General features: G+C 41.8%; 1 protein-coding gene across 1 annotated transcript in view; it reads left to right on the plus strand.

Moving 5' to 3' along the window:
- LOC310862407 (NACHT, LRR and PYD domains-containing protein 3-like) overlaps positions 1-17,296 on the plus strand; it is a gene marked incomplete at its 3' end in the record, with an annotated part of 30,108 nt that extends 12,812 nt beyond the window's left edge. The window contains exons 9-18 of the mRNA XM_083770305.1: positions 258-422; positions 904-1,149; positions 3,477-3,588; positions 4,425-4,432; positions 4,703-4,859; positions 6,215-6,274; positions 7,672-7,776; positions 9,688-9,800; positions 12,060-12,188; positions 17,059-17,296. Coding sequence (XP_083626431.1) covers positions 258-422; positions 904-1,149; positions 3,477-3,588; positions 4,425-4,432; positions 4,703-4,859; positions 6,215-6,274; positions 7,672-7,776; positions 9,688-9,800; positions 12,060-12,188; positions 17,059-17,296 — 1,333 coding nt within the window. The remainder of the gene's footprint in view (positions 1-257; positions 423-903; positions 1,150-3,476; positions 3,589-4,424; positions 4,433-4,702; positions 4,860-6,214; positions 6,275-7,671; positions 7,777-9,687; positions 9,801-12,059; positions 12,189-17,058) is intronic.
- Positions 17,297-19,818: the final 2,522 nt, after the last annotated feature.

Genomic DNA, 19,818 nt, shown 5'->3' on the forward strand with positions numbered 1-19,818 from the left:
TCACTTAACAGTAAACACACCAACATACAGTTTAAGTGTATACAGACTAGTATCTGCACATTTCTAAAGGTACAATTTAATGACTTTTAAAACATTTTTAAAACCAATTTTGTAAATTGGCGAATATTACGGAAGACTCAAACACAACATGTATCTGTGCAGCCGAGTCAAACTAAATGAAATACCTACAATTGTTGCTTGTCAGGGTATTCGGTATAATTTGTTTTGATAATCTCTTATTTAATCTGCATTCACAGACTTGCTGCCTGTAAACTCAGAAAGACAGACGTTGAAGATGTGTCTTCAGCTCTCAGCTCTAATCCTTCCCATTTGAGAGAATTGGACCTCAGTGAAATCGACCTGCAGGACTCAGGACTCTGTGCTTCACTGAAGAGCCCACACTGTAGACTGGAAGTTCTAAAGTAAGATACATTTACCACATTTATTTTGATCACTTCTGTTTTATTATGTACTGTATTATGTGAATATAATTTGAATGCTGTGGTGAGAATGTATTAATAAGCTTGATATTGATCGTGTAATATCCCTTTAAGGCAAATGTATAGGCTACTTCGACATACAACGTGGTTGCGCACCGAAAATAGCTGATCTACAAGCTCACTGTCTCCAAATGTCTTAATGCTCAGGGTGGGATCTATGTTGGTTCTCTGCTCTACATGTAAAATGTCTTGAGACAACTTGTTGTGAGTCGACACTTTAATAAAATTGAACTGAATTGAATCACAGCGCGGCGAGGACACAAAACTTGTGAGCTTGCAGATCGGCTATTTCCGACGTTCAACCCCTTGTAGCTACGCCCCACGAGCTTTACCGTGGTACGCATTAATACGTAATCAATAGTCTTCATCTACCTACTGTACTAATCTATTATCACTCTATTAGTCTAGGTCTGTGGTTCCCAAACTGTCTGATGGAGATGAACGACCACTCACTACATCAGAAGATCCAACAGTTCCTGAAGTCAGAGAACAGAACAGAGAAACTTTCTGAGACCCAGTGTTCAGCTCTGGCCGTCATGCTGCAGATGTCAGAGGAGGTTCTGGAAGAGTTGGACCTGGACAAATACAACACATCAGAGGAGGGGCGAAGGAGACTGATCCCAGCTGTGAGGAACTGCAGAAAGGCTCGGTTAGTAGTCAAGTGAATAGAAACATCCTAGAGTCAGTCTGCCATTACAGTTAACACTATAATTATGAATGAAGGTTGGCATAAAAGTTGCCTGCATTTCAAATAGTGATTCGTGGTATTGTGTGGTATTATGGGTATTGTGTGTAATGTCTGCATTGTTCTGCATTGTTCCACGCCCCTTTGAACACCATAAAAGACAGCCAAAATACCCAACGTTAAACCCGCTTCACTGTGGTGAAAGCACTCAGTAGAACAAGTTGAAAGGTGTCACTCACAGATCTATAAGCATACAATGCTTTGCATCGCAACACATTGACAGCTTGTAGGTCTGGTTAATTATCAAAGCGAGTCCCTCGATGCGATGTAATATAAAAAAACAGCCAAAGCTTTTGAAAGTGGTACAATGTTGACCTAGAGGGAAAGGCCATGGAGTCACTTAATCTGTAGGGTCCATCCTCCAGGGACCATGTGTGTGATATGATCTGTAGGGTCCATCCTCCAGGGACCATGTGTGTGATATGATCTGTAGGGTCCATCCTCCAGGGACCATGTGTGTGATATGATCTGTAGGGTCCATCCTCCAGGGACCATGTGTGTGATATGATCTGAAGGGTCCATCCTCCAGGGACCATGTGTGTGTCATCATCTGTCTAGCATGAAGGTGCACAACACACATCCTGGCAATAATTTAAAGATGATGTTGTCCTAAGTGTAGTAGCTGGCGAATGCAATTATCAATGCTGTATAATGGCTGAATATCCATGGACAACTTAAGTTATAAGCAACATAGTTTGTCTAAGCTCCAGATTCAATAATGATATTTGAACTGCCACGGTTCTTTTAATTACTCCGTTAAAAGAGCATAAGTTAACAGTTGTTGCTTGTGAAAAGGATCAATATTAATAATATAAGACACTTCTTATATCTGTGCCAGGGGGGCAGTCAGCCAGATATTTCGTGAAGCCTCATTTGAAATCGGTAGTTCATATAATGGCCTGTTGTGGCGCTGGACCGGACCCAAAAAGCCCCATAGCTCCATAGAGGCCCATGTATTTTGGCCCAACTTCACCAGGACTGTATTACCTTAATAAACATGGTCATGAATACTTTCTTCTTCCAGTCACTAGTTTAAAGTCTCATTTCTAATGTCATAATATTCTTTTTGGAAAATTATGGTCCCATTAATTTAAAAAATGACCATAAAGAAAAAAAAACATCGCGTATGTTCTGAGGGGCGTGGCTACCATTACAGTCTATGATCGGGATTCCCCTCCCACTCGAGTCAAAATAAAAACCAACGGAGAAGAAGGGGGGAAGTCCCGCCTCGTTGTCTGGGCAGCCAATGACCAGCTGGTATACAAAACGGAGCCAGCCAATGGCCAGCTGGTACCAAAGATGGCGACTTACATCAGGAATTAGCATATTATTACAGGCTTCATTTTACGTTCATGTTAGACCCGGGGAACGCTTTGTCCATATTTTTTACAGTCTATGATCTGTGCATATGTTTGATGCAACGTTTGGAGCTGCAAATTTACTTTTCTTGGGTTAGCAAAAAAGAAAAGAAAAAAGTACCACATTCGATAATTCTTTCATAATTCTTATACAAGCTCACAATGCTGCGATTGGCTATTTTCAGCAAAAACCTGTCATTATGACGGCATCAAGGCCCGCCACAATACATTTTAGTCAAATAAATCAACTGTAGATTTAGTCGACTAAAACTTATGACATTTAGTCGACTAAAACTAGACTAAACACTAAAACATTCCAGGTGACTAAAATGTGACTAAAACTAAATGAAAGCTATTCAAGAGACTATGACTAAAACTAAAATCAAAATGTGCTGCCAAAAACAACACTGGACTTATAACATTGTGTAGGTTATGAAATGTTATAATATTGTAGGTTATGAAATGCTATAATATTGTAGGTTATGAAATGTTATAATATTGTAGGTTTTGAAATGTTATAATAGTGTATGTTATGATGCATGTTATAATATTGGGGTCAAGTCAGACTAACAGTAAAGCCTACAGCTGTGGCCCAGCCTGAGGAGACAGGGAACAGAAATAGAGACTGAATGCTGGTCTCCAGCAGCTTGTTTGTAAAGCTTTTACAACGTTTAGGCAGTAAATATGCAATGTTTTTGTTCAGTCTTCATTTCACTCCTTCAACTGCTGGTTGAAGTCTTTGATATCAAAATGTGTTGTCAAGTGGTGTCTATATCTCTGGATAACTAGATAGGAGATGTTTTAGTTAACTTCAATGACAGTGAACTAGGTATCATTTGTTTTTATAATGTCTTATTTAATCTGCATTTACAGACTTGTTGGCTGTAAACTCAGAAAGACAGACGTTGAAGTTGTGGCTTCAGCTCTCAGCTCTAATCCTTCCCATTTGAGAGAATTGGACCTCAGTGAAAACGACCTGCAGGACTCAGGACTCTGTGCTTCACTGAAGAGCCCACACTGTATACTGGAAGTTCTAAAGTAAGATACATTTACCACATTTATTTTGATCACTTCTGTTTTATTATGTACTGTATTATGTGAATATAATATGAATGCTGTGGTGAGAATGTATTAATAAGATTGATATTGATCGTGTAATATCCCTTTAAGGCAAATGTATAGGCTACTTCGACATACAACGTGGTTGCGCACCGAAAATAGCTGATCTACAAACTCACTGTCTCCAAATGTCTTAATGCTCAGGGTGGGATCTATGTTGGTTCTCTGCTCTACATGTAAAGTGTCTTGAGACAACTTGTTGTGAGTCGACACTTTAATAAAATTGAACTGAATTGAATCACAGCGCGTCGAGGACACAACACTTGTGAGCTTGCAGATCGGCTAATTTCGACGTTCAACCCCTTGTAGCTACGCCACAGTTATCGAGCTTTACCGTGGTACGCATTAATACATAATCAATAGTCTGCATCTACCTACTGTACTAATCAATTATCATTCTATTAGTCTAGGTCTGTGGTTCCCAAACTGAGGGTCTGGACCCCCAAGGGGGTCCCCAGAGGATTATCTTAATGTGCAGCATTGTTTTCTCACTGAACAGTAGACAAACCAACAGTATTAGTGTACAGTATACAGAGTATCTGTACATTTCTAAAGCCCAAACCACACCAAAGGGTTGGGTCGGGACAAAGTGTTTTTTTAAGATAAACCACACCAATGAAACTCATTGAGTTGCATTGGTGTGGTTGATGTAAAAACAAAAAGAAAGAAAAGGTTTTGTCCCGACCCTTTGGTGTGGTTTAGGATTTAAGGTACAATTAAATTACTTTTAAAACATTTTTAAAACCAAATTGTCACATATTACGGAAGAAAGTCGCAAACATTGTGAAAATAGTTGATCTACAAGCTCACTGTGAGGCATTGTGAGCTTGTAGTTTGGCTATTTTCATAATATGTATCAGTGAAACTGAAAGTAATGCCTATAATTCCAAGTACTTGTCAGGTAGGGGTCTCCCAAGTTCAGATATGATTATTTAGGTATAATTTGTTTTTATAATCTCTTATTTAATCTGCATTCACAGACTTGCTGGCTGTAAACTCAGAAAGACAGACGTTGAAGATGTGTGTTCAGCTCTCAGCTCTAATCCTTCCCATTTGAGAGAATTGGACCTCAGTGAAAACGACCTGCAGGACTCAGGACTCTGTGCTTCACTGAAGAGCCCACACTGTAGACTGGAAGTTCTAAAGTAAGATACATTTACCACATTTATTTTGATCACTTCTGTTTTATTATGTACTGTATTATGTGAATATAATATGAATGCTGTGGTGAGAACGTATTAACCCATTCTGACCTGAGATCAGATTCTAAAAATGTCTTCTACATCCTGACAGTTTTCTGAAAAAGCTATGTTTCAGTCAGTCGTTCTTCGATTTTTCAAAAATTGCAGACCTACAAGCTCATAGCGCGCCACTCGGTGGCGCGCTATGAGCTTGTAGATCTGCTATTTTTCAATAGCTAAAGCATAGCATAATTCTAACACCAAAAGGGGTCCCCGCCCAAAATGGGTTAATAAGCTTGATATTGAACGCGTAATATCCCTTTAAGGCAAATGTATAGGCTACTTCGACATACAACGTGGTTGCGCACCGAAAATAGCTGATCTACAAGCTCACTGTCTCCAAATGTCTTAATGCTCAGGGTGGGATCTATGTTGGTTCTCTGCTCTACATGTAAAATGTCTTGAGACAACTTGTTGTGAGTCGACACTTTAATAAAATTGAACTGAATTGAATCACAGTGCGTCGAGGACACAACACTTGTGAGCTTGCAGATCGGCTATTTTCGACGTTCAACCCCTTGTAGCTACACCACAGTTATCGAGCTTTACCGTGGTACGCATTAATACATAATCAATAGTCCGCATCTACCTACTGTACTAATCAATTATCATTCTATTAGTCTAGGTCTGTGGTTCCCAAACTGAGGTTCTGGACCCCCAAGGGGGTCCCAGAGGATTAGCTTAATGTGCAGCATTGTTTTCTCACTGAACAGTAGACAAACCAACAGTATAAGTGTACAGTATACAGAGTATCTGTACATTTCTAAAGCCCAAACCACACCAAAGGGTTGGGTCGGGACAAAGTGTTTTTTTAAGATAAACCACACCAATGAAACTCATTGAGTTGCATTGGTGTGGTTGATGTAAAAACAAAAAGAAAGAAAAGGTTTTGTCCCGACCCGACCCGTTGGTGTGGTTTAGGATTTAAGGTACAATTAAATTACTTTTAAAACATTTTTAAAACCAAATTGTCAAATATTACGGAAGAAAGTCGCAAATATTGTGAAAATAGCTGATTTACAAGCTCACTGTGAGGCATTGTGAGCTTGTAGTTTGGCTATTTTCATAATATGTATCAGTGAAACTGAAAGTAATGCCTATAATTCCAAGTACTTGTCATGTAGGGGTCTCCCAAGTTCAGATATGATTATTTAGGTATAATTTGTTTTTATAATCTCTTATTTAATCTGCATTCACAGACTTGCTGGCTGTAAACTCAGAAAGACAGACGTTGAAGATGTGTCTTCAGCTCTCAGCTCTAATCCTTCCCATTTGAGAGAATTGGACCTCAGTGAAAACGACCTGCAGGACTCAGGACTCTGTGCTTCACTGAAGAGCCCATACTGTAGAGTGGAAGTTCTAAAGTAAGATACATTTACCACATTTATTTTGATCACTTCTGTTTTATTATGTACTGTATTATGTGAATATAATATGAATGCTGTGGTGAGAATGTATTAACCCATTCTGACCTGAGATCAGATTCTAAAAATGTCTTCTACATCCTCACAGTTTTCTGAAAAAGCTATTTTTCAGTCAGTCGTTCTTCGATTTTTCAAAAATTGCAGACCTACAAGCTCATAGCGTGCCACTCGGTGGCGCGCTATGAGCTTGTAGATCTACTATTTTTCAATAGCTAAAGCATAGCATCATTCTAACACCAAAAGGGGTCCCCGCCCAAAATGGGTTAATAAGCTTGATATTGAACGCGTAATATCCGTTTAAGGCAAATGTATAGGCTACTTCGACATACAACGTGGTTGCGCACCGAAAATAGCTGATCTACAAGCTCACTGTCTATGTCTTAATGCTCAGGGTGGGATCTATGTTGGTTCTCTGCTCTACATGTAAAATGTCTTGAGACAACTTGTTGTGAGTCGACACTTTAATAAAATTGAACTGAATTGAATCACAGCGCGTCGAGGACACAACACTTGTGAGCTTGCAGATCGGCTATTTTCGACGTTCAACCCCTTGTAGCTACGCCACAGTTATCGAGCTTTACCGTGGTACGCATTAATACATAATCAATAGTCTGCATCTACCTACTGTACTAATCAATTATCATTCTATTAGTCTAGGTCTGTGGTTCCCAAACTGAGGGTCTGGACCCCCAAGGGGGTCCCCAGAGGATTAGCTTAATGTGCAGCATTGTTTTCTCACTGAACAGTAGACAAACCAACAGTATAAGTGTACAGTATACAGAGTATCTGTACATTTCTAAAGCCCAAACCACACCAAAGGGTTGGGTCGGGACAAAGTGTTTTTTTAAGATAAACCACACCAATGAAACTCATTGAGTTGCATTGGTGTGGTTGATGTAAAAACAAAAAGAAAGAAAAGGTTTTGTCCCGACCCGACCCTTTTTTTGTGGTTTAGGATTTAAGGTACAATTCAATTACTTTTAAAACATTTTTAAAACCAAATTGTCAAATATTACAGAAGAAAGTCGCAAACATTGTGAAAATAGCTGATCTACAAGCTCACTGTGAGGCATTGTGAGTTTGTGTTTGGCTATTTTCATAATATGTATCAGTGAAACTGAAAGTAATGCCTATAATTCCAAGTACTTGTCAGGTAGGGGTCTCCCAAGTTCAGATATGATTATTTAGGTATAATTTGTTTTTATAATCTATTATTTAATCTGCATTCACAGACTTGCTGGCTGTAAACTCAGAAAGACAGACGTTGAAGATGTGTCTTCAGCTCTCAGCTCTAATCCTTCCCATTTGAGAGAATTGGACCTCAGTGAAAACGACCTGCAGGACTCAGGACTCTGTGCTTCACTGAAGAGCCCACACTGTAGACTGGAAGTTCTAAAGTAAGATACATTTACCACATTTATTTTGATCACTTCTGTTTAATTATGTACTGTATTATGTGAATATAATATGAATGCTGTGGTGAGAATGTATTAACCCATTCTGACCTGAGATCAGATTCTAAAAATGTCTTCTACATCCTGACAGTTTTCTGAAAAAGCTATGTTTCAGTCAGTCGTTCTTCGATTTTTCAAAAATTGCAGACCTACAAGCTCATAGCGCGCCACTCGGTGGCGCGCTATGAGCTTGTAGATCTGCTATTTTTCAATAGCTAAAGCATAGCATAATTCTAACACCAAAAGGGGTCCCCGCCCAAAATGGGTTAATAAGCTTGATATTGAACGCGTAATATCCCTTTAAGGCAAATGTATAGGCTACTTCGACATACAACGTGGTTGCGCACCGAAAATAGCTGATCTACAAGCTCACTGTCTATGTCTTAATGCTCAGGGTGGGATCTATGTTGGTTATCTGCTCTACATGTAAAATGTCTTGAGACAACTTGTTGTGAGTCGACACTTTAATAAAATTTAACTGAATTGAATCACAGCGCGTCGAGGACACAACACTTGTGAGCTTGCAGATCGGCTATTTTCGACGTTCAACCCTTTGTAGCTACGCCACAGTTATCGAGCTTTACCGTGGTACACATTAATACCTAATCAATAGTCTGCATCTACCTACTGTACTAATCAATTATCATTCTATTAGTCTAGGTCTGTGGTTCCCAAACTGAGGGTCTGGACCCCCAAGGGGGTCCCCAGAGGATTATCTTAAAGGACCTATAACATAAAATTCAACTTTTTCAATTTCTTTTGTGTTTTTGGGGCTCCCATGTGTGTTTTCTATCCCCACAAATAACCAATTTTGAACAATCAGGCCTTCATGTCATATGGGTGTTTTAATTGAAATTGCTCTCAGAAACAGCTCGACTGATTTTGGCCTCATCGTGATGTCATCAATGTCACCCTACTTTGTATAGTTCCTCCTTTTCTTCAGTCTTCAGTCTTCAATTTGCATTTCCACTTTGTTTACAATGTCCACCATTGTTGATTTTCCAAGCTGGCATGGAATGGAAACAAGCCTGGTTTTATCTAGCATGAGTATTATAATGACTCAAATATTAAATAATCTGCATATCAGCACCCTCTCCACCTCAGGACAGTGTGGTACTGCAGCTAAAACTGCTTTCAAAGTCCAGAAAGAATTGACAAGGCCTGGTTATATCAGAGTGGTGATTGAGGCTCAAACCATTAGAAATAACTTTGAGGGACATAGACAATATGATTATTAAATATTAAAAGCAGTTTTAAAATGCATGTTATTTGCGCTTTAATGTGCAGCATTGCTTTCTCACTGAACAGTAGACAAACCAACAGTATAAGTGTACAGTATACAGAGTATCTGTACATTTCTAAAGCCCAAACCACACCAAAGGGTTGGGTCGGGACAAAGTGTTTTTTTAAGATAAACCACACCAATGAAACTCATTGAGTTGCATTGGTGTGGTTGATGTAAAAACAAAAAGAAAGAAAAGGTTTTGTCCCGACCCGACCCTTTGGTGTGGTTTAGGATTTAAGGTACAATTCAATTACTTTTAAAACATTTTTAAACCCAAATTGTCAAATATTACAGAAGAAAGTCGCAAACATTGTGAAAATAGCTGATCTACAAGCTCACTGTGAGGCATTGTGAGCTTGTAGTTTGGCTATTTTCATAATATGTATCAGTGAAACTGAAAGTAATGCCTATAATTCCAAGTACTTGTCAGGTAGGGGTCTCCCAAGTTCAGATATGATTATTTAGGTATAATTTGTTTTTATAATCTCTTATTTAATCTGCATTCACAGACTTGCTGGCTGTAAACTCAGAAAGACAGACGTTGAAGCTGTGTCTTCAGCTCTCAGCTCTAATCCTTCCCATTTGAGAGAATTGGACCTCAGTGAAAACGACCTGCAGGACTCAGGACTCTGTGCTTCACTGAAGAGCCCACACTGTAGAGTGGAAGTTCTAAAGTAAGATACATTTACCACATTTATTTTGATCACTTCTGTTTAATTATGTACTGAATTATGTGAATATAATATGAATGCTGTGGTGAGAATGTATTAATAAGCTTGATATTGATCGTGTAATATCCCTTTAAGGTAAATGTATAGGCTACTTCGACATACAACGTGGTTGCGCACCGAAAATAGCTGATCTACAAGCTCACTGTCTCCAAATTGCTTAATGCTCTGGGATCTATGTTGGTTCTCTGCTCTACATGTAAAGTGTAAAGTGTCTTGAGACAACTTGTTGTGAGTCGACACTTTAATAAAATTTAACTAAATTGAATCACAGCACGTCGAGGACACAACACTTGTGAGCTTGCAGATCAGCTATTTTTGACGTTCAACCTTTTGTAGTTACACCACAGTTATCGAGCTTTACCGTGGTACGCATTAATACATAATCAATAGTCTGCATCTACCTACTGTACTAATCAATTATCATTCTATTAGTCTAGGTCTGTGGTTCCCAAACTGAGGGTCTGGACCCCCAAGGGGGTCCCCAGAGGATTATCTTAATGTGCAGCATTGTTTTCTCACTGAACAGTAGACAAACCAACAGTATAAGTGTACAGTATACAGAGTATCTGTACATTTCTAAAGCCCAAACCACACCAAAGGGTTGGGTCGGGACAAAGTGTTTTTTTAAGATAAACCACACCAATGAAACTCATTGAGTTGCATTGGTGTGGTTGATGTAAAAACAAAAAGAAAGAAAAGGTTTTTTCCCGACCCGACCCTTTGGTGTGGTTTAGGATTTAAGGTACAAATAAATTACTTTTAAAACATTTTTAAAACCAAATTGTCAAATATTACGGAAGAAAGTCGCAAACATTGTGAAAATAGCTGATCTACAAGCTCACTGTGAGGCATTGTGAGCTTGTAGTTTGGCTATTTTCATAATATGTATCAGTGAAACTGAAAGTAATGCCTATAATTCCAAGTACTTGTTCAGTACCAAGTTCAGATATGATTATTTAGGTATAATTTGTTTTGATTTATCTTATTTAATCTGCATTCACAGACTTGCTGGCTGTAAACTGAGAAAGACAGACGTTGAAGTTGTGTCTTCAGCTCTCAGCTCTAATCCTTCCCATTTGAGAGAATTGGACCTCAGTGAAAACGACCTGCAGGACTCAGGACTAGTGGAGCTGCTCTGTGCTTCACTGAAGAGCCCACACTGTAGACTGGAAGTTATAAAGTAAGATACATTTACCACATTTATTTTGATCACTTCTGTTTTATTATGTACTGTATTATGTGAATAATATGAATGCTGTGGTGAGACTGTATTAATAAGCTTGATATTGAACTCATAATATCCCTTTAAGGCAAATGTATAGGCTACTTCGACATTCTCATTCTCATTTGGGTGTGTTTTTATATCAAGTCCATACAAATAAAAATGTAATTACTTCCTTAAAACTAAAACGTGCTGCGTGATGACTGATGACGTGTAGAGATACACATCAATGAAAGCCAATAAAAATGAAGCTCACCCATTTGAGTCCCATTCCTGCGCGTCCGTCCAAACACAGCTGCTACTGATTACAGAAATCATCCGTTTTTAATCTCAGTCAAGATGACATCCAGACTCGTTTTAAACTTAATCATCACGCTAACATAATGTATATGGTCATGTGTACAGGTTAGAGATAAGTGGATAACCCCCTAGCTTTGCTGCAGGTCTCTCTCTGTCACTTGTAAACAAACCACTGTGCATGTGCGTGCACGTGGTTGTGCATGAGACGGACCTACGTCCCCATAGCCTGGAGGGATGCAACGCTCTGATTGGTTCAGAAACTAAGATCCTGCCATCTGAGGCTGAAACTTCAAAATAAAATGCACACAAGGCTATGTCACTACACCTTTAATTTAATGCCTACAATTCCAAGTGCTTCTAAGGGTGGGGGGTCCCAGTTCAATATATAAGTCTTTTGGGGGCTCCCAGTTCAATATATAAGTATTTTTTGGGTTCCCAGTTCAAATATGATTATGTTGGGGGTTCAGGGTTTGTTTTAATGGAAATAAAACATCCAGGTGTGAAGGCACCCTAAATGGGACAAGAGAGTCATTTAAGCAGGTTTTAAATCCAGGAATAATGCATATTATAAATGTGTCATTCATTCATTCATTCATTCATTCATTCATTCATTCATTCATTCATTCATTCATTCATTCATTCATTCATTCATTCATGTATGATTCCATCTGGTGTTTCAGACTGGCTCACTGCTTCTTGTCAGAGAGATGCTGTGAAGCTCTGGCCTCAGCTGTAAGCTCTAATCCCTCCCTAAGAGAGTTGGACCTGAGCCTCAACGTGGTGAATGATTCAGTCCTGAAGAACTGCAAGTGAGTAGACTTGGGCTGTGTCCATGTTGGACAGTGCAGTGTTTCCCTTTACAGTGTATTCACTCTGACAACAACGCCATGCATGCAGAGAGAACAATGCAGTGCCTCAAAGAAAGGATCAACAATGAACATCTGTCACAATAGGCAATTATAGACTTTTTAATGGCAAGGACCCCCAAATTGACACTCATTAGCCCCACGGACCCCTATTTGAAAAGATATTCCAGGGACCTCCATAAGAGAAGGTTTTTACGGCTCTAGCAGTGATTCTCAACCCGTTTCATTTCAAGGACGCCCAGTTTGACTATACATTAGTCTACGGACCCCCATTTAATGGGATTTCTATCTCTGAGACCCCAATTCATATTGCAAAACCAATGTTATTTTAACCATAAGAGTGTACAAATCGAACCCATAATGGTCCAAATTTGGTTCCAAACTATCATTTAGCTGGGGACCCCTGGGGGTCCCCGGACACCACTTTGGGAACCACTGGACTACACAGTAAGCAAGAACAACACATGGTAATACATCAAATATATGGGAATAATCATCATAAGTAAGCTAAGAATCTAACAGTAGAATATCTGTACAATTAAACTATACACTATAGAGAGCTATGTCTACATAATATGCTATCTAAATTACATCATTTGGCCAATGAACATGTAAGGTCTACGGGCTAAGATAGTGGAGTGGTTTTCTCAGAGTCTGAGGAGGTGATGAGATCCAAACTGGGCAGCAGTGAGTATGTCTGGATGAGCTGCAGGGCCAAGATAATGATAGGAGAAACACTGTAGTGTCAACTGGTGGAGACGTTGTGTTAGACAGTCAGACATTGATGCATTGTTGTTCTACTTCCTACAGAGTGAAACACTGTAGTGTCAACTGGTGGAGACGTTGTGTTAGACAGTCAGACATTGATGCATTGTTGTTCTACTTCCTACAGAGTGAAACACTGTAGTGTCAGCTAGTGGAGACGTTGTGTTAGACAGTCAGACATTGATGCATTGTTGTTCTACTTCCTACAGAGTGAAACACTGTAGTGTCAGCTAGTGGAGACGTTGTGTTAGACAGTCAGACATTGATGCATTGTTGTTCTACTTCCTACAGAGTGAAACACTGTAGTGTCAGCTAGTGGAGACGTTGTGTTAGACAGTCAGACATTGATGCATTGTTGTTCTACTTCCTACAGAGTGAAACATGGAAGAGAAGATGGGTTTAATTCTACGCTCATTTCAAAACGTGAGTATCTGTCTGTCTGTGTCAACATCACACGTTAACATTTTATATACTGTTGTATACTTGGTTGATGTTGTCCTGAAAACTATTGTGCTCTCTACTCTGTGCTCTTGGCCTGGTCCTTAACACCATCAATATGAGGTCATGTGGTTTGACAGAAACAATGGGCCTCATTCACTAACCTGGTCGTAAATAACATGTATTTCGTCTATATTTGGCATGAGTTCAATTCTGACGTGCGATGCATGAAAGGTGGTGCAGAGCCGTGATGTGTGCGGATCACAGGTGTGTCTCGTATTTGTTAGAAAGTCACAAGTGTTCTCCGTGTTGATCATTTGCATTGTTCCACGCTCCATTTGACACCATACGAGACAACTGGAAATATAAATCACACTTGCGTGAACTGAGCGGTGCAACTATACATTTCTTGATATAGTTACTGCTCTGTACTGTATTGTAGTGGGATGTGCTCTATGCTGTACTTTGAAAAGGACAGAGTTACCGTGTGGGGGTCCCCGGAACATCCAGACCCCCAGGAACGTACCCAGGGGGCCTGGACGGTTCTGGCAAGCCTTTGCGCGTCCGAGATGGTTGAGAAATGACAGAGTTACCGCGTTTCAGCTTTCCGTGCTCGGACAGAGAGACAGACACGTTCACATAGAGACAGACACGTACACATAGAGACAGACACGTACACAGAGAGACAGACACGTACACATAGAGACAGACACGTACACATAGAGACAGACACGTACACAGAGAGACAGACACGTACACAGAGAGACAGACACGTACACAGAGAGACAGACACGTACACATAGAGACAGACACGTACACATAGAGACAGACACGTACACATAGAGACAGACATGTACACATATAGACAGACACGTACACAGAGAGACAGACACGTACACATAGAGACAGACACGTACACAGAGAGACAGACACGTACACAGAGAGACAGACACGTACACAGAGAGACAGACACGTACACATAGAGACAGACACGTACACATAGAGACAGACACATACACATTGAGACAGACACGTACACAGAGAGACAGACACGTACACATAGAGACAGACACGTACACAGAGAGACAGACACGTACACATAGAGACAGACACATACACATTGAGACAGACACGTACACAGAGAGACAGACACGTACACATAGAGACAGACACGTACACAGAGAGACAGACACGTACACATAGAGACAGACACATACACATAGAGACAGACACGTACACAGAGAGACAGACACGTACACATAGAGACAGACACGTACACAGAGAGACAGACACGTACACATAGAGACAGACACGTACACATAGAGACAGACACGTACACATAGAGACAGACACGTCCACAGAGAGACAGACACGTACACATAGACAGACACGTGCACATAGAGTCAGACACGTACACAGAGAGACAGACACGTACACAGAGAGACAGACACGGACACATAGAGACAGACACGGACACAGAGAGACAGACACGTACACAGAGAGACAGACACGTACACAGAGAGACAGACACGTACACAGAGAGACAGACACGTACACAGAGAGACAGACACGTACACAGAGAGACAGACACGTACACATATAGACAGACACGTACACAGAGAGACAGACACGTACACATACAGACAGACACGTACACAGAGAGACAGACACGTACACATAGAGACAGACACGTACACATAGAGACAGACACGTACACATAGAGACAGACACGTACACATAGAGACAGACACGTTCACATAGAGACAGACACATACACATAGAGACAGACACGTACACATAGAGACAGACACGTACACAGAGAGACAGAAACGTACACAGAGAGACAGACACATACACAGAGAGACAGACACGTACACATAGAGACAGACACGTACACATAGAGACAGACACGTACACATAGAGACAGACACATACACATAGAGACAGACACGTACACATAGAGACAGACACGTACACATAGAGACAGACACGTACACATAGAGACAGACACGTTCACATAGAGACAGACACGTACACAGAGAGACAGACACGTACACATAGAGACAGACACGTACACATAGAGACAGACACGTACACAGAGAGACAGACACGTACACATAGAGACAGACACGTACACAGAGAGACAGACACGTACACATAGAGACAGACACATACACATAGAGACAGACATGTACACATAGAGACAGACACGTACACATAGAGACAGACACGTTCACATAGAGACAGACACGTACACAGAGAGACAGACACGTACACATAGAGACAGACACGTACACATAGAGACAGACACGTACACATAGAGACAGACACATACACATAGAGACAGACACGTACACATAGAGACAGACACGTACACATAGAGACAGACACGTACACATAGAGACAGACACGTTCACATAGAGACAGACACGTACACAGAGAGACAGACACGTACACATAGAGACAGACACGTACACATAGAGACAGACACGTACACAGAGAGACAGACACGTACACATAGAGACAGACACGTACACAGAGAGACAGACACGTACACATAGAGACAGACACGTACACATAGAGACAGACACGTACACAGAGAGACAGACACGTACACATAGAGACAGACACGTACACATAGAGACAGACACGTACACAGAGAGACAGACACGTACACAGAGAGACAGACACGTACACATAGAGACAGTCCGCGCGTGTGTGTGTGTGTGTGTGTGTGACCGTGCGTGTGTGTGTGACTGTGAGTGTGTGTGTGACCGCGCATGTGTGTGTGACCGCGACTGCGCGCGCGTGTGTGACCGCGCATGAGTGTGTGTGACTGTGAGTGTGTGTGTGACCGTGCGTGTGTGTGACCTCGCATGTGTGTGTGTGACTGTGAGTGTGTGTGTGACCGCGCATGTGTGTGTGACTGCGACTGTGTGTGTGACTGTGAGTGTGTGTGACCGCGCATGTGTGTGTGACCGCGCATGTGTGTGACCGCGCATGTGTGTGTGTGTGTGACTGCGCACGTGTGTGTGTGTGACTGTGCGTGTGTGCAACCCTGCATGTGTGTGTGTGTGCGCAACCGTGCATGTGTGTGTGTGTGTGTGTGTGTGTGTGTGTGTGTGCGACCGTGCATGTGTGTGTGTGTGTGTGTGTGTGTGTGTGTGTGTGCGACCATGCATGTTTGTGTGTGTTTGTGTGTGTGTGCGCAAGGGTCCGACCGTGCATGTGCATTTGTGCGTGTGTGTCAGTCAGTGAATGATGTATTTAATGTCTCCTGTGTTGTTTTCTCATCAGATTTCCAGCGTCTCACACTGGACACAAACACAGCAAACAGAGACCTCTCTCTGTCTGAGGACAACAGCGAGGTCACACAGGGGTCAGGGGGTCAGTATCGTCCTGATCACCCCGACAGGTTTGATGTCCGGCGTCAGGTTCTGAGTACACAGAGTGTGACTGGACGCTGTTCCTGGGAGGTAGAGTGCAGTGGATGGGTTCATATAGGAGTAGCTGACGGAACAATCAGCAGGAAAGGAGGTGGTGATGACTGTAGGCTTGGATGGAATGACAAGTCCTGGAGTCTGAACTGTGATGGTGATGATGGTTACAGGTACTCTGTCAGACACAACGGACAGGAGACTGTCCTCCCTGTCTCTGCCTCTAAAGGCTCCAACAGAGTATCAGTGTATGTGGACCGTCCCGCTGGGACTCTGTCCTTCTACACAGTGTGCTCTGACTCACTGAGACACCTGTACACCTTCCAGACCACGCCCACTCAACGTCTCTATGCTGGGTTCAGGTTATGGTCCTACTCCTCCTCCTCAGTGCGTCTGTGTGAGCAGAGATAGAGGCTCTATGTGAGGGTGACATCATCAGGTGGCCATGGTTACTCAACATGTTTGAGTGAGTGCAGGTTGTCATGGTTACCACCGTCACCACGGGGTACTTTGACACTATAGCCGAGTCTGACATCATGGACTCCATATTTGGGCATGAGTAACTCATGACATCACGGTGACATCATCGTGGTGATGTATTGTATATAAGCATCACAGTGACATCACACATTACAGCTCCTGGACGTTGTCATGTCAACACCTCCCCATGTATTTGACCTTTGACCCAATGCATTGTGAGCTTGTAGATCTGATATTTTCAAATACTGTAGTAAAGTAATATATGGCTAATATTTGATCATTTAGCTTCTAGGACCCCCTGGAACCCCCTCAAGGACCCCAGGGGGACCCTGGACCACACTTTGAGAACCAGTTAGTGTTGATTTTGTCGACTAAAACTATGACGGAAAATGTTCGCCGACCACCTTTTTTCACTAAGGAAGACTAACATGATGACTAAAACTATAAGACAATACTGACAATTTCCTCATCAAATGAAAACTAGAGTAAAATCTTAGGGTGGAGAAGAGATCCAGTAGAACTAAAAGACAAGTCATTTTATGCTTGGTTACATGCTGAAAATAGCAGATCTACAAGCTCACAATGCGCCGCACTGCAAGCTTGTAGATCGGCTATTTTCAGCATGCACCGAGTGTAAAATCACCCATTACGACGCCACCAAGGCCCACCCAAATACATTTTAGTCGACTAAATTACCTGTATAGATTTAGTCGACTAACATCTTATATTTAGTCGACTAAAACTAGACTAACACTAAAACATTTCAGATGACTAAAATATGACTTAAACTAAATGAAGCTTCATTCAAAAGACTGACTAAAATAAAATCAAAATTTGATGTCAAAATAAAACAAAAGAAACAGTGGTCTCAAAATCAGTTCAAAAATGTTAACCCTATATGTACCCACTGGCTATTTGAAAACAGCAGATCTCACAATGTTTCGCGATGCATATTTAAAATAAGAAAGTATTTTTGTAAATATATGTAGGCTATTTGAAAATTGTAACACAAATCTTGTGTTGTGGTCCCTGGTACAAATATGTTCACATGGGGGTCCCTGGTACAAATATGTTCACATGGGGGTCCCTGGTACAAATATGTTCACATGGGGGTCCCTGGTACAAATATGTTCACATGGGGGTCCCTGGTACAAATATGTTCACATGGGGGTCCGTGGTCAGATCCATATTAATGTCAAACTCTATGGTATAAATGAGTCATCACCACAGGGAGCTTTAGATCTTACATTAGACTAGATGTCTGCATGTGTTGGTAGACGGGAGAGTCTTTGACCTTTGACCTGGTAGATGGGGAGAGTCTTTGACCTTTGACCTGGTAGATGGGGATAGTCTTTGACCTGGTAGACAGGGAGAGTTTTTTACCTTTTGAAGCATCCTTTGAGTAACTGCTGGTGCTCAGTGTGGAGCCTGCAGCAGAGTTCAGTGTGGAGGCTGCAGCAGAGCTCAGTGTGGAGGCTGCAGCAGAGCTCAGTGTGGAGGCTGCAGCAGAGCTCAGTGTGGAGGCTGCAGCAGAGCTCAGTGTGGAGGCTGCAGCAGAGCTCAGTGTGGAGGCTGCAGCAGAGCTCAGTGTGGAGGCTGCAGCAGAGCTCAGTGTGGAGGCTGCAGCAGAGCTCAGTGTGGAGGCTGCAGCAGAGCAGGTTGTTTCTGGACTTCACCTTCACTGCCGTTCCCTTTTAGGTGGTCCTTGAAGGACAGGATTCTGTCGAGGGTCACACCGAGGTGGGTTGGATTAGAGGCAGCTTTATCTTGAGTCCACTCAGATGGATGTTCAGTTCTCTGACAGCTTTATCTTGAGTCCACTCAGTTGGATGTTCAGTTCTCTGACAGCTTTATCTTGAGTCCACTCAGATGGATGTTCAGTTCTCTGACAGCTTTATCTTGAGTCCACTCAGATGGATGTTCAGTTTTCTGGCAGCTTTATCTTGAGTCCACTCAGATGGATGTTCAGTTCTCTGGCAGCTTTAGCATTGTGGAGATGGAATACACTGGAAGCTGGGCTTTTTGCAGAACTGGTCCAGTTTGTAAAGGTCTTCAGTGAGCACCTGTTCCAGTGGGTCAAGTTCTGGTGGTTTGGAATGCCAAACAGATGTCGACTGCATAGATGAATTTGCAGGATTTGGTGGACGGTGGGTCGTTTTGCGTAGAGGTTGAATAGGGTTGGACCCTGCGGGACTCCATTTGTCTGTGTTCTCTGTGTGCCTGTGTTCTGTCCGAGGTGAACTCTGAACCTCCGGTTGGTCAGCAGATTTGTGACTTTCACTGTGAGGTCTTTGTGAGTTTCACTGTGAGGTGTTTGTGCCAGACGGTATCAAAGGCAGCTGTGAGGTGGAGGAACACAGTCCCTGTCTTCAGTCATCTACCATGCAGACATCTACACCCCCCACTGCTCCACTTCCATCTAGAACAACCCTCCACCAGCTGACTTCACCGTC

Source organism: Protomyctophum parallelum (genome assembly GCF_964188405.1).
Source record: "Protomyctophum parallelum genome assembly, chromosome: 7".
NCBI lineage: Eukaryota > Metazoa > Chordata > Actinopteri > Myctophiformes > Myctophidae > Protomyctophum > Protomyctophum parallelum.